Genomic DNA, 13,639 nt, shown 5'->3' with positions numbered 1-13,639 from the left:
ACAGACTAATTATTGTTGTCATTCTGTTGGTACCTCATAACAGCACAGTCCTCTAAGTACCAGGACAGTTTTAGGACGTTTAAAAAAAAAAAAAAAAAAAAAAAATCTTTGAATCTGGAGTCAGGGGTTTTAGACTTCTTGATGTGGCTCGCCTCTGTGATTAGTTCATTTTAAAAAAACTTAGTCCTGTGGATTTTCTTAACACCTGTCTTAAGTGTAAATGGAATGAAAAGTGCCTGGCTGTTTCAAGGTAATGCAAGCACTTCTAGAAAGTAACTTTCTGTAATTGGGGCAGTGGCATTTGAATAATAAGTGAGAAATGTTGATGGATGGAGATATTTTTCTGAGTGTATGTATATGTCATGGCTTAACCCCAGATGGCAAATACCACATGGCCACCCACTCACTTCCCTGCCCTGCCCTGCTAGGGAGGAGAAACAGAAAAAACCAGTAAAACTCAAGCATTGAGATAAGAACTGTTTAGTAATTGAAACAATTTAAAACATAATAACAACAATAATAATAATTGTAATTGTAACAACAACAATAATAATAGTAATGAAAAGGAGACAGAGAGGAATAAATCCCAAGAGAAACAAGTGATGTGCAACACAATTGCTCAGCATCTGCTGACCAATGCCCAGCCCATCCTTGAGCAGTGATCAGCAGCTCCTGGCCAGCTCCCCCAGTTCATATACTGAGCATGCTGCTCTGAGTATGGAATATCCCCTTGGACAGTTTGGGTCAGCTGCCCTGACTATGCTCCTCCCAGCTTCTTGTGCACCTGCTCAGTGGCAAAACATGAGACCCTGAAAGGTCCTTGACTTTGGGTAAACACCACTCAGCAACTCAAACATTAGTGTGCTATCAACATTATTCTCATACTGAATTCAAAACAGCATTGTGCCAGCTACTAAGAAGACAACTCTATCCCAGCTGAAATCAGGACAGTGTGCCACTGTACTCTGGTGTGGCTTCCTGTTTGTCATAACTCCGGTTACTGTGGTACCATTTATTCCTAGGGGTTTTTATCCATTTGCAGGAATTTTAGGTTTTCCTTTGATGTGTTACCCCTCTTTTGGTAAATGTCTTCATTTTTCTGTCTTTAGGACAATGAGAATGGAAGGGAGAGCAAAAAGTGAGGAAGCCATTTGAGTGAGATCCATTCCTAGTCTTATCAGGTCAGTCCCAAGTGTCCAGGACAAAGACCAATTGTCAATGTTACTACAACATGTTACTAAACGGGACGATAAACTTCAGTACATCAAAATCCATACCTTCAGATGCAGAGTATAGCACAGGAAACAGAAGAGATGTAGACTCTCCCACAAATAGTGGCCAAATATGCTTTGCTCCAGTGCTTTGAAAATCCAAAAACCTCAAAATTTAAGTAGAATAATAAACTGTGTGTTGGGCACTTGCCTCTTGGTCTTTTAAATATATGCTCCTAGAAATATTGGGATCAGTGCTTGTTCTCAAGACCAGTTGAAATGGAAGGTTCCTTTTGGTTGTCTTACTGATGCATATCTGTAAGAAAATTACCTGTTAAGTGACTAATGTAGTAGTCCTTAGTAATTATAAGACTACAGGAAAAAGTAATCCCACAGGGAATAATGTGGCTAGTGCAGCAACAGGTATATGCACATTCTTCAGAGTTCAGTAAATCAAATGTGATGATTTACATGTAGAAAGTTTCTGGGTGTCTGAACTTAAGAGCTGAGTAAGTTCACTGAGCTACTAATTTAACTGAACCTCTGGACTCTGCATTTAATAAACAACACAAAACCTGAAAGGTATTAATGTAATACAGTTGCTCAAGAAAACTGTTTTAAGTGACTTACAGTTACTAAAAATATGTTATGTCCATGGATAACTGTGTGAAGTTTTAAGCAGTTGCATCTTAGACTATGCGCCTTTTTTTTTTTTTTCCCCCCTGTGGTCACTGCACCATCCCTTCAGTTTCTTAGCTAGACTTCCAAAGCTTTCACTGACAATGAGATTGTTCTTAATATATCCCTGGCATTCTCCTCTGAGTCTGGAATTTGAATTTAAAATTGACCTCCTTTATTCATTTGAGAAGACTCAAAAAAATTATTTTGGTCTTGTGTGGAAATAAAGAAACAGGAAAAAATGGAAATATAATCTGATCCCATTTTTGGTTTGGGGATACCCAGGATTATTGCTTGCAGATAAACATGTTTGATAGGGTTAGTTTTGTTTTTTTTCTCCCTAACAAGCTAATTTAGTTTTCAATAGAGTTCAGGTGTTCCCTGCCTTGTAAAGGATGCTGGAGTAATAGTTTCTCATATACATTGCATCATTGCTGGTAGAAGACTGGTCTTGATCACCCAAGTGGATTTTTCCAGTCCTGCGTTTGTATGGTAGGACTTTTCAATGGCTTTACATCCTAGTCTTTGATTTTTCATCCTATGGAACAATCCAATAAACATATTATTATTAATAATATGTTATATTGAAGAGGACTTGAAATTTTCTAGTTTCAGGCCAGTTTCAGCCCAGGGTCCAGTTTCAAAGCTTTCTGACGTACATAGATTTGAATGTCAAGCCACACTAACTCTTCCTTTTAACCTATTTTTCAAAGTATTATTATATTATAAAACACGGCTAATATGCTTTTTTGTGGGTTTCTAATACTTTTTTGTTAGTTTTTTGGACTTTTTGCCACTTTATTCACAGACTTCAGTACTGTTGACTAAAATGTTCTGCATTAATTTTCTTGCTCTTTGGGCTGATTAAAAATTACGTCCTAGTAATATTTCTTCAGCTGTGTTTTTCTTCATGTAGTGCATAGCTGGTTTAGATATTTTTATATTTATATATATATAAAATCTGAATTTCGGTGGAAGGGGAAATCTGGTGACTGAAATTTTGAAATGAAAAAATCACTCATTAATACTCTCTTTTACTTCAATGTGTACCTATTTTTATTTAGTATAATGCCAGTTATATTACCATGGCAGAAGTAAGTTGTTGGGTTTTCTTTGTTGAGCTCCTCACCTAAAGGAAATAATTATTTTAACTGAAGAGCTTATATATTTGTCAGCATTAAACTGTAAGATTTTACTTTGCACAATTTTTTTGGTGAATACTAAATAAATTTTAAAGAAAACATTTAAAGGAAAAGACAACAGGGTTTTTCTATGGAGGAACTAAAGTCTAAACATTAGCATAAATAAATAAAGACAAAAGTGGGTTGAAGGGTGCATAGAGGTACCTTTCGACTATCAGACTCTGGTGTTTGTGACAGCTGGTGTAAAAAATGAAGTGGGTTTTGTTTGTTTGATTGCTTTCCTCTAGCATGTCTCTACAATTTAGAGTGGAAAAACTTGACTTGAAAAAAGCCATGACAAAGCAAATACATTTGGTGAGTTGCATTTTTAAAATTATTTTTATTTTTTAAATATTTTTCTCTTCATTTGTTCTGTATACCAAAACTAAGCCTGGGTAAACATAAGTTAGAGCCACTATTTGACCTAAAACAAATGGATAGGGATGAATAAGCACCTCCATGGAGAAGCAAGCCTTGTCTGCAATAGGGATGCAGTAGAGTGCTTGTCCTGTGCTTTCTATCATTAAAGAACTCTTTCTAGCAGAAAAAAATAGCACAAAAATTGTGCTGTGAAGTTTTGTGGGTTTGGTGCTTGTGTATGTGGGTCTCTCCAAAAATAATGAAGTCTCAAAATAAATGCTGACAACTTAAATAATGATAGATTTCCATTACAGACTAATAATGCCAAAATAGATGCCAGCTTTGCTGGAACTATGTGGTTGAAAATGGTCCTTTTAACTAATCATGTTAACGGCCTCACCTCTTGACAGTGACATAAGCTTAATGGCCAAAAGATTTTTTTATTTCCATTATTACTGATTTAAGTCTTATTTCTGGAGCAAATGTGTTGGTAAGAGCTAGTTGCTTTTCAGGCAAACAAAGAACTCTAACATCACCTGACTGCAATAAACTGCAAGTTTTACTGCAGAAGTACTGAATTCCGTCGTTCATAACTTCCCGGCTTCAATGTGGTATGTAAACTGTCTAGTTTACAAATTTTAAAGTTGCCTTACTCTAGATGCAATGCTTGCTTGTGAAAAAAAACTACCATGCTGGTTTGTATAGTATTTTGAAAGCTTAAAAATAAAAGGCCTGGAAATATAATCAAATAGTGTAAGGGTTAGGTTATGAAATCCTGGAACTTTCTACTTTACATTCTCTCATGCAGGATATGGGAATTACCTGGTGGAAATTCTCGTTCTGCTGTGTTGAAACTCATGTTTGTACAACACTGATCCATGTGAGCTGTGACAGTGAATAAGATAGACTGCCAGACTGATTCTTGATGACATGTGAACAATTTGTTCTGCTAAACCTTATTTATAAAAGTGCCAAGCAAATGAACACAATTGTAAGCCCCACCTTCAAGTAAAAGGGAGAGGCTGATGGACAAAGCACTTCTTTCTGTGTCAGCAGGAAGATGTTTGCAAATGGAAAAGAGCTGAGCACTGTCAGAAGTAAGACATACTCTGCACAACGTAGCTTTGCTCAGTTGACTGAGTTTGTTGTACTGCTAGACCTCTGCAGCCACAGAAGGCAAAGAGCTAATCTGGTGCAAACAGTCTCCAAAACGACACTATCCCTAAAAAAAAAAAAAAGAAACAAACAACAGAAAACACCACCAACAAACAAGCAAAGAAATAGATTTGAACCCGTAATGGTTTTATCCCAGAACTGCAGAATACGCTTTACGCTGTCTACGGGAGTATAGTCAATATCAGATCTAGCATAAGGTCAGACCAGATCAAATGTGTACTCTTGAATGTACTTACATGGCACAGTAGTGATATTGTTGCTCAGAATCGCTGCCAGAGTATGAAACAAGAGAATCACAGTTCAAATAAATAAATTAATAAAAGGTGGCTTCCTTGCAGGACAAATTAACAAGTGAAAATACGGCAGTGAATGAGGACTGAACTCCTGGGACTGAACCCAGCTCCCACTTGGTGCTATTAGGAGTCTCACAAGTTGGACACTCATTTGTATTTTGAGTGAAGAAAGGATGGAGGTGGACTAGAAGTGACAGTGTTATCCTGGCCTGGCAAATCTGAGTCACCTTGTCAAACTCCATTCCTCATCACAGGCTGAAGCTCATGGAAGGTGGACTCTGCACTACGGGCGCCTTGCAAGATTTACTCAAACTGAAAAACACTTGAGATAAAAACAGATGTGGAGCAGAAGTTGCAGTTTGCAAATAATGCTCACCCCACTGTGTGTGACTCTGCACAACACAAGCCCAGACAAATTCTAGAGTTAGCAGCAATATGCAAGAATTGCAATAAATTGCATCACTTTCATAAAAGTTTGCCAGCAGTTATTGACCATGCAGTAAGACAGCTACAGTGGCAGAAGTACAGAATCATTTTGAGATGAGACAGACAATGTTATACCAGAACACAACCCTTTTGTCAGGCAGTGTGTGTTTGATGAAGGAAAAGTTACCACTCGGATATAAAGTAACAGCTTACAAAGAAAATAGAAATATGATTTAAAAGGGAGTGCGTTAGCCGGGTTTGCTTTTTTAATGTTTGTTTTTTTTCTGTCTGTGTTTGTTTGGGGTGCATTTGTTTTCTTGTTTATTTGGTTTTTGTTTCATTGTTTTTATGGATCTTGCCTGTAGGAATGGTTCTAGGTAATTCCTAGAAGAGGAGCTAGAAAGACTTATCACTCTGATTCTCACAGGAAATGTGCTTTTCTTATCGTTAACACCATAAGACATGGTACTTTGCTCATGGCTCCTTTTAATCAGTTGGAATATTATTTTCTTTTTCTCTTCCTCCCACCCACTACAGTATAAGAATTATAACCAAAGCTTTTTATGTTAATAGTCAATGCTTTAAATATTTCTGGAATGATCTCTAGTTGCCTCTGAATGCATCAGAAAGTAGCTTTTTTGCCAGTGGCGGCACTAGTCTACCTGTCTTTCTGCTACCTGAACAGTTACCTTTGTGAAAACCTGTATGAATTTACTGGTTTCAACATCTCCAGTTCTTTCTTTCTTTCTTTCTTTCTTTCTTTCTTTCTTTCTTTCTTTCTTTGGGAGTTTCAGGCTTTGTTTACGGCATTTTTGGAATGTAGAATTAAAAATAAGAAAATATGACAGCACATACCTTCTTTGGTTGACACCTTTCTGTAGACTGATCCCAAGCACATTTGACATGGAGGCTTTTTAATTTTTTTTTAATTATTATTTATTACACACATTCTGGCCTATACACTTGGAAGTTTTCAGTTGTATAAAGTGGTAGAAAGTGCGGCAAAACTGCAGGGCTACAACTCCAACAGATAAAAAGCAATAATGTAAGTGACCTGAAGATAAGAAAGTGCCTGCTGCAATGCCTCCCTTATCCTCTAAAAGCAAGTAACTTGTCCTAGAGATAGCGAAGGCAACTTAAGGAAAATATTGCCTAATGCGGCAACTCGATTTAGCAGACTCTGCTGCAAGTCAGGGAGGACATTGCTCCTGGGAAAAGATCTTTCCTCGGTAGCATTATATAGCACAGAAACAGGGTGTGAGGCATTGGACATGTCGATAAAATACGATGGACAGACACTCTGTACAAATACTCGAAAGGAGGTTTAAGTTAGGTGGCGTTCAGCCTCTTCTCCCGGGCGCTACGGACAGAACGACAGTCTTAAGTTTAAGTCTTAAACTGTGTCAGGGGCGGTTTAGGTTGGGCCATTACGGGAGTTTATTCATAGAAAGGGTCAGCAGACATTGGAATGGACTGCCTGGGGAGGTGGTGGAGGGAGGTACGTAGGGAAAGACTGGACATGTCAATTAATGTCACGGTGTAATCGACAGGGGATGGTTCGGTCATAGGTTGAACTCGACGACGCCTGAGGTCCTTCCCAACCCAACTGATCCTGCGATACGCACTCTCAACGGGGCGCGGAAGAAGCTCCGTGCCAACACCCGCCTCCTGGGCCCGCGCAGCTCGACCCCGCCGGGGCGCGACCGCGGTGCTGGGGGGCTGCGCCTCGGCCCCCGGCGCCGCTCCAGCGGCCCTCAGCAGGTGCCGCCGCCCGCCCATCCCGGATTTCCCGGGGGCCGCGCGGGCCGGGCGGGGCGGCGCATGCGTCCGGCGGCCACGCTGCCCGCGGGAGGGAGGCGGGGCCGGGGCGGCCGTGCGGGGAGAGGGCGGCGGCAGAGCCGAGCACTAACTCCGGAGGGGAAGCGCAGCGCCGGCCTCCGCTCCCCGCCCCCACGCACACACCCTGTAGCGGGAAGGGGGAAGCGAGCGGCCCGCCCCCCCCTCCCCGGTCCCGGCGGTGCACGGTCCTTCCCGGGACTCGGAGGCGGCGGGCGCTGCGCCCGGGGCGGAAGGCGAGCGGCGGGTAGCTGGGGCCTGGAGCCGCCGCTGGAGGAGGGGAAGAGCGGGGTGTTCCCGCAGCGCGGGTGGATGCGCAGCCTGAAGGGCGGCTCCTGCGGCGGCTCCTGCGGCCTCGCCATGGCCGGGCCCCGACGGTGAAGGCAGCGGGAGCCGCCTGTGTCCGCGCCGCGCCAGGAGGCGGCGCCGCCGCAAGCAGGGGGCGGGCGGGGAGGGGGATGAGCAGCGCCGCAGCCGCCGCCGCCTCTGCGGGAGCCGCCGCCGCCTCCACCGGGGCCGAACGCGGCTACTCCTTCTCCTCCGGCGGCGCCGCTCCGGCCATGGGGCCCGAGGAGGGCTCGGCCGGCGGGCTGGGAGCCCTGCCCGCGCCGCCGCCGGGCTGCAGGAGCCGCTACCAGCTGCTGCTGTCCGGGAAGGCCCTGGCCGACAGATACCGGAGGATTTACACGGCGGCGCTGAGCGACCGTGAGCTGGGGAGCCACCCGGGCAGGTAACGCGCGCCGCGCTCCCTCCCGGGCCAGACGCGCAGCCCCCGCCACCCCTCCCATCGCCGGCTGGGAGCGGCCCGGCGCGTGCACCTTCCTCCCTCCCGGCAGCCGCCCTCCTCATCCTCATCCTGCTCCCCGCCCCCGTGCCGGGCGGCGCGGGTGTCCCCGCTGCCATGTGGCCGCCGGCGCCGCGCCCCGGGGGACGGACGGAGGGAAGGGGCGGTGATGTAACCCGGAGGCTGCCCAGGTGCCGCCCGGGCCCCGCCGCTCGCTTGGCCGGCGATACCGCGCAGATGGCGCTGCCGCCCCCTCTCCCGGGGCCCTCCGGGGCAGAGTTACCTGTACCCGCCCCAGTGTGCGGCCCAGCTCCCCCGGGAGGGATGGAGAACGCCCATGCTGAGCCCCTGGGCAGACGGCGCTCCGGCTGGGCTTGCCGGAACGGGCTGAACCCCGTGGTCTCGCCCGAGACAGGCTGCGCTGGGCAGCCGCGGATTCCGCTGGCAGTGTTACCCGAGCGAGACCTCGGCGTTTTTTCCATGTACTGGGGCTGCTTTTAGCCGCCCTGCTTTATTTTTCTTCCTCCTCTTTAGGTCATCTTCCCTCTTTGCCATCGCCGTGTAGGCGACCTCGGTGTCTGGAGGGAGGCGGCGCCTTGCCGGGGGGAGCTGGGCGCTTTTGGGGTGCGGTGTGGCCCCACCTGGTTCCCGAGCACCCCTCTCCTGGCGGATGATGCCCCTCAGGGCTCCCATTCCCGGTCCTGCCAGCCGGCTCTGGGGCCGTAGCAGGGTGCCTGTTGCTCCTCCGGCCGGGAGTGCCGCCCTACCCCGCTCCCGGGCGGGGCGGAGGACAAGAGGGGAGGCCGCCCTTGCCCCCGGCCCGGGCGGACCCTCCCGGCTCTGCAGGCCGTGGTGGGGTGCTGTGCCAGGGGCTCCCCCGCGGTGCCCGGGCGCTCCCCATTGTTTCCCTCCGGAGGTCGCTGAGTGTGCGGATGACATGAAACCGGCACCTTCCCGTGTTGTTAGCCTCTGCTGCTCTTCAGGCGGTGATGTGGGTGGCCGGGTCGTTTGGAGAGCTTTGAGTCACCGTTGTTTTAAGTTTTCAAACGGTTGTGAAGCACGAGGAGGTTGCTTGCTTGTCTTCAGGTTTTTGTTAGTCGGACTTGACAGCCGGGCTTAACCCGCACCGCCCTCACCCCAGAAAGATGTGTCTAGGAGTGGGATTAGCGTAAGACACATACCTTTCTCAGTTTGGTTATGGTAAATGCTGGAAACGTGGCCTGATACCGTGGGTACTTGACATCTTTGCAACTACCGACTTCTTTTCAGAGTGTATGATAGAGAAACTATAGTTCTTCTTTCCCCTCTGAAGACCTGCAAGTGTTTTCTTAGTCCACATGTTCCTTAGTCCAGTGCTTATACTTTTTCCATTAAATCTCTTCTTGCTTTTGAGCTTCGTATTGTTTAATCCAGGGATTGCATGTGCTAAGTGTAAGGATACTACTAAATGCAAGGAAGTCAGCTGTGCAGTTGGTTCTCAGTGCTCAGATACCTGTCTGAATTTTGCCCTAAGGGGTCTGTATTTTTTAAAGCTGGAGTTTTGCATTAGTCATGTCCTCCATGTATTTTGGTTTCAGGATGATTCAAGTGCTATCTCTTATACTTAAAATTGTAGAAAATACTAGCTTTAGGTGGGTGTAAATGTTAATGCTTTTAATTGATGTTTTTGAGGTCAAGTCAAAGAAGACGCACTCCTTGTACAGAGCAAACAGGTTATGTTAAGGTTTGGCAAGTAAGTGACAGGTGGTTCATACCGGTGAATACAGCCAATGTGTGTCGGACTTTTGAGAGGAGGAATATTTAATAACTATCTAGTTTCCTGCTATCACTACCCTCACTGTCTTATGTGGCAGACTGATGGCAGCCAAGATACAGCTTGTGATCTCCACCCTTTCTCCCTATTGGTGTCAAAATACTGCAAAATACTTCTGCCACCTGGTAGACTTAAAAAGAATTTTTTATAAAAATAATAAAAATATCCGAGTATTTTCTAAAGAGATGCTTTAAATTTAACTGTGGCTGCATCTAGTTGCTACGGTAGAAAGCAGTGCTAGATAAATTAAATGGAGCTTAAGATAATATAGTTTATGATAGAAGTCTTGCCTTGATTTTTATATAGATGGGAAATTTGAAGCTTCTTAATCAGTAAGAGTGTTTGTGACTGGAAAAGTGACTTGAAGTAGCTGAGAAAAAGCTAAACATATTGGCTTAACAACAGTAATAAAATTCTTCCTGTCCTAAGTTAGAAGACATGTGAAGAGTGATAGTGCAACCTATTTGCAGTAAATTGATGTGGAATTTTTGCTTCAGGTCTGCAGAATTATAGTCTGCACTTCATAGGCCATGGCCAATGCCTCTCTCAGTAAGTGTTTATATTCCAAACCTAACTTTAATGTTTATAAAGAACTGACAAGCAGTATGAAAATGCTTGTGTGTGTACAAGGAACTCAAACGTTGTGGAGATTATCTGAAAGTCACAAGATTAGTATCACATTTGCAAGGTGTTTGTGCTGGCTGTCATCTGAAGGGACGAATATCACGTGTTGAGTAGGATGCAGTAATTGGCTTTGAAACAGAACCAGCGGTGCTTTGCATTTCCTCATGTGATACGGGCTGCAGTGTCATGAACACTGGTCTCCACAGGAGATGAGTCCATCGGTGTGCTTGCTCCCCCTGCCACGCTGACATAATACTTATATAGTGTCTTGCAGTAACAGATTAGAGACTCACTCTGGGTTAAAATTAACTTGGCAAAACTGGTTTGTTGTAATCCGGACTAATTCTGTGATCTGGCTCACCTTGTGATTGCACTTGTGACAGCATGAGGTGAAGGGTTGTGCAAAGATTTTTGTATACAGAGAGGCAGGAGCAGAGAAACTTATTTTTGTCACTTGTGCCAGCCTAATAATTTTAAGAAAGGAAACAGAAAAAAGTATCTAATTCTGCAATTTAACATGCAGTTATCTTTGTGCAAATAACAATGTTAAGGATCTGCTGCAGTACTACCAGCAGTGGGAAATTTAGTTATCAAATCAAGATTGGTTTGTAAGAAAAATCTACTCTGAGCATGCTTCAGTTTATAGTCTCTGCTCTGTGGCCACTGAAATATGTGGAAATAACTGCATAATGTCTAGTGTAGCCATTAAAGTGTGTAAAACACTAGTAGGAAGTATTGATCTCTTCAGAGGACAAGTAAAAATCCATGTTAAACTGTTGTCTTGTATGCTGGGTTCTGAGTGGACAAAACTGCAAGTGTGTACTGCTTTTACTACTGTACCAAAGCTCTGCATTTGCAGAATGAGGTGTTTCTGATTTTCACATTTTTGCTGTCTTCAAATACACTTCTGTTTCCTGTAGTATAATTTAATCCTAACAAATATCCCTAACCATCTGAATTGCTGCTATTATTGCTTTTGCATCTTGGGGGGGGTTTCCCTGAGCTGCCAGTCCCTTTACTGTTCTTTCACCTATTTATGTACTACCAGAATTATCAGTTAGGCTCAGTTATATTCTTTGAGCTTTCTTGTCGGATATGGATAGCTATATGAAATTGTAGTGGCTTTAGTGTGACCTGTTTTGTAGTGGAAGTGTTCACTACATAATTTGGACTAATTTGAAATTGTTTTATTACAATGGCAATGTTCTCTAATATGACAGTAAATTCATACTTATGCCAAAATGACCATTACTTTGATGCTAGAGTTGCCTCCCAGCTTAGATCCTTCAAAGAAGAAAAGCTTCTGTTTGTATTGTGGACTCTAATGTTGTGGTCTTATCGGGGCCAGGAAAATTTCTTTCATTCTGATGGCAGAAATGTAAGACTCTGTATATTAACTAGAAGTTAGATGGCTGTTTTTTCTAGCTATTTTGGCTGAAGAAGAGCCAGCCAATTTTATTTTAGGTTGATGGTTTCAACTGGATGATTACAGCAAATTTTGAAAGTAGGCCACTCATGCACACTTGTAATTGTAAATTATACATCCTCTGGACATTAGGTTAGTCTTTAGGCTTTTCAAAATTGACAGGCTTCCCTTATACCCTTACTTATGCTCAGTAATGCAGTGCTTATTTGGGATGTTTTGAAAATTTAGAGCAGAAATGTTACTGGAGCTTCATCTTTGCTTTGCAAGGATTTAAAGATTCTGTGAAAACTATTTTAAAGTAAATTTAAGTATATGAGATTTGTGTTAATTTGATTGTTGGTGCCTTAATTTCTTCAGATCTAAAGCCTTTACAAAAGCTGTTAGCTTTTTTGGTTTAGAACTTGTTGCTCTTTTATAATGGAATAATAATTGCAAAGAGTTAGGAAGCATTTAGTTAAAAATAAAGTAAAATAAAGGTTGTACATATAGAGACTAGCAAAATGATAGTGGTGTTACATTACCTACTACGTTTTTCTGCTTATTCCTATGCAAAGGTGTGCTCCATAGGACCTTTCCAACTGAAATATTCTAGTCTAGTTTAGTTTATGTTCTCCTCTGTTTTTAAGTTCTTATATTTTGTAGATGTAATTTTACAAAACAAAGTTCAAGTCTTGTGTAAACTGAAATTATTTAAATTGGGAAATTGATGTGCTTTTGAGTCTTAGTTTAAGCTGTGCATTAGAAGAGTTGATGAGAGTTGCTGTCTGCTTTTTAGCTGCGGTGTAGTAATGTTTAAATTCTGTATTGCCCTATTGGTTAATGGGGATTAGCCAATGACTAAAATAGTGTATTTTTACTTACTTACCTTATATTCTGTTAAGGAAAACAGTTTTATGTAGTAGTTTTTTTAAAAACCTCTAGTCATCTCTTAGTCTATTGTGATTGTATTTGTTCAGTGTTGGTGTAGAAAATGTAATAGAAGCTGGAAAGATGCAAATAATGTTACATTGAGAGGCTTAAGATGGGTATTTTATTTGCATATATCTGTAAAAAATAATTATCATAATTTATATGAGTAATGTGAAAAATTAAAACACAAATCCATGGTTTGTGATGGTTTTTTGGGTGTTGTATTTTTTAGTTTGAACTGGGAGGACATGCTAGTTAAAGTTTGAGTTTGTCACGCAGTCTGCTCTGGTACACTGATGGTTTGTTGGGTGGCAGGTTGAGGCAGTTAAAGTTGGGCAGGAGCAATTGAATAAGTTACCATTCTTCACTGCTAGCCATGTTAAATGTGGTAAATGTGCTTCCTGCATACTTAAAAACTTGATGCTGAATTTGTTTTTCTGCTATGTTAACTATCAGCTGTCAGGGTTTAGTTTTGCTTTTCCTCCCATCTTGTGATCTTTGTTCTGGCCAAAATATTTTGAAGACTTTTTTAGTAAATTCTCCTCCTGACATATGACTATGTATGTTTTGCCAAACCCATGATTTAAAGACTATTTATGTCTTTATCGAAACCACATGGAATGTATCAATAACCCAGTTCTTGGTACTTTATGCAAACTGTTTTCCTAATCCTTAGTTTACTTTGAAAACTTGATCCCTTGCAGCATTACTTGAACACATGGTTATGTTTTTGTCTTTTTCTTTCTTAACCTTGCTTGCCATAAGCACTGCTTTGTGCTGAGGTGCTAAGTGGAATAGTGCTCCTATAATTAACTTTATATTGTAAGACATTTTGGAGCTGATCTATTCCATTGGTCTTTCACTGCCAATTCCTACGATTGTGCCCTTTCAAAGGATAAATAGTAGAAATTAGCACAGGAGA

At 43.0% G+C, this 13,639-nt stretch overlaps 1 protein-coding gene and 1 long non-coding RNA gene across 4 annotated transcripts in view; both read left to right on the top strand.

Annotated features, from left to right (window-relative positions):
• The first annotated feature begins 2,299 nt into the window (after positions 1 to 2,299).
• On the top strand, positions 2,300 to 6,864 carry LOC120749003 (uncharacterized). The gene is made up of 4 exons (XR_005699496.2): positions 2,300 to 2,381; positions 3,319 to 3,385; positions 3,943 to 4,041; positions 4,945 to 6,864. It is a non-coding gene; the product is annotated as an uncharacterized LOC120749003 (long non-coding RNA).
• A 755-nt stretch (positions 6,865 to 7,619) lies between these two features.
• Positions 7,620 to 13,639, top strand: part of MYCBP2 (MYC binding protein 2) — a 171,357-nt gene continuing 165,337 nt past the window's right edge. For all 3 annotated transcript variants that reach the window (XM_040055506.2, XM_040055504.2, XM_058419388.1), the window contains exon 1: positions 7,620 to 7,891. In XM_040055506.2, coding sequence (XP_039911440.1) covers positions 7,620 to 7,891 — 272 coding nt within the window. The remainder of the gene's footprint in view (positions 7,892 to 13,639) is intronic.

The sequence above is a fragment of the Hirundo rustica genome, chromosome 2 (genome assembly GCF_015227805.2).
Source record: "Hirundo rustica isolate bHirRus1 chromosome 2, bHirRus1.pri.v3, whole genome shotgun sequence".
Lineage (NCBI taxonomy): Eukaryota > Metazoa > Chordata > Aves > Passeriformes > Hirundinidae > Hirundo > Hirundo rustica.
This window is presented reverse-complemented; position numbering and strand designations above follow the sequence as displayed.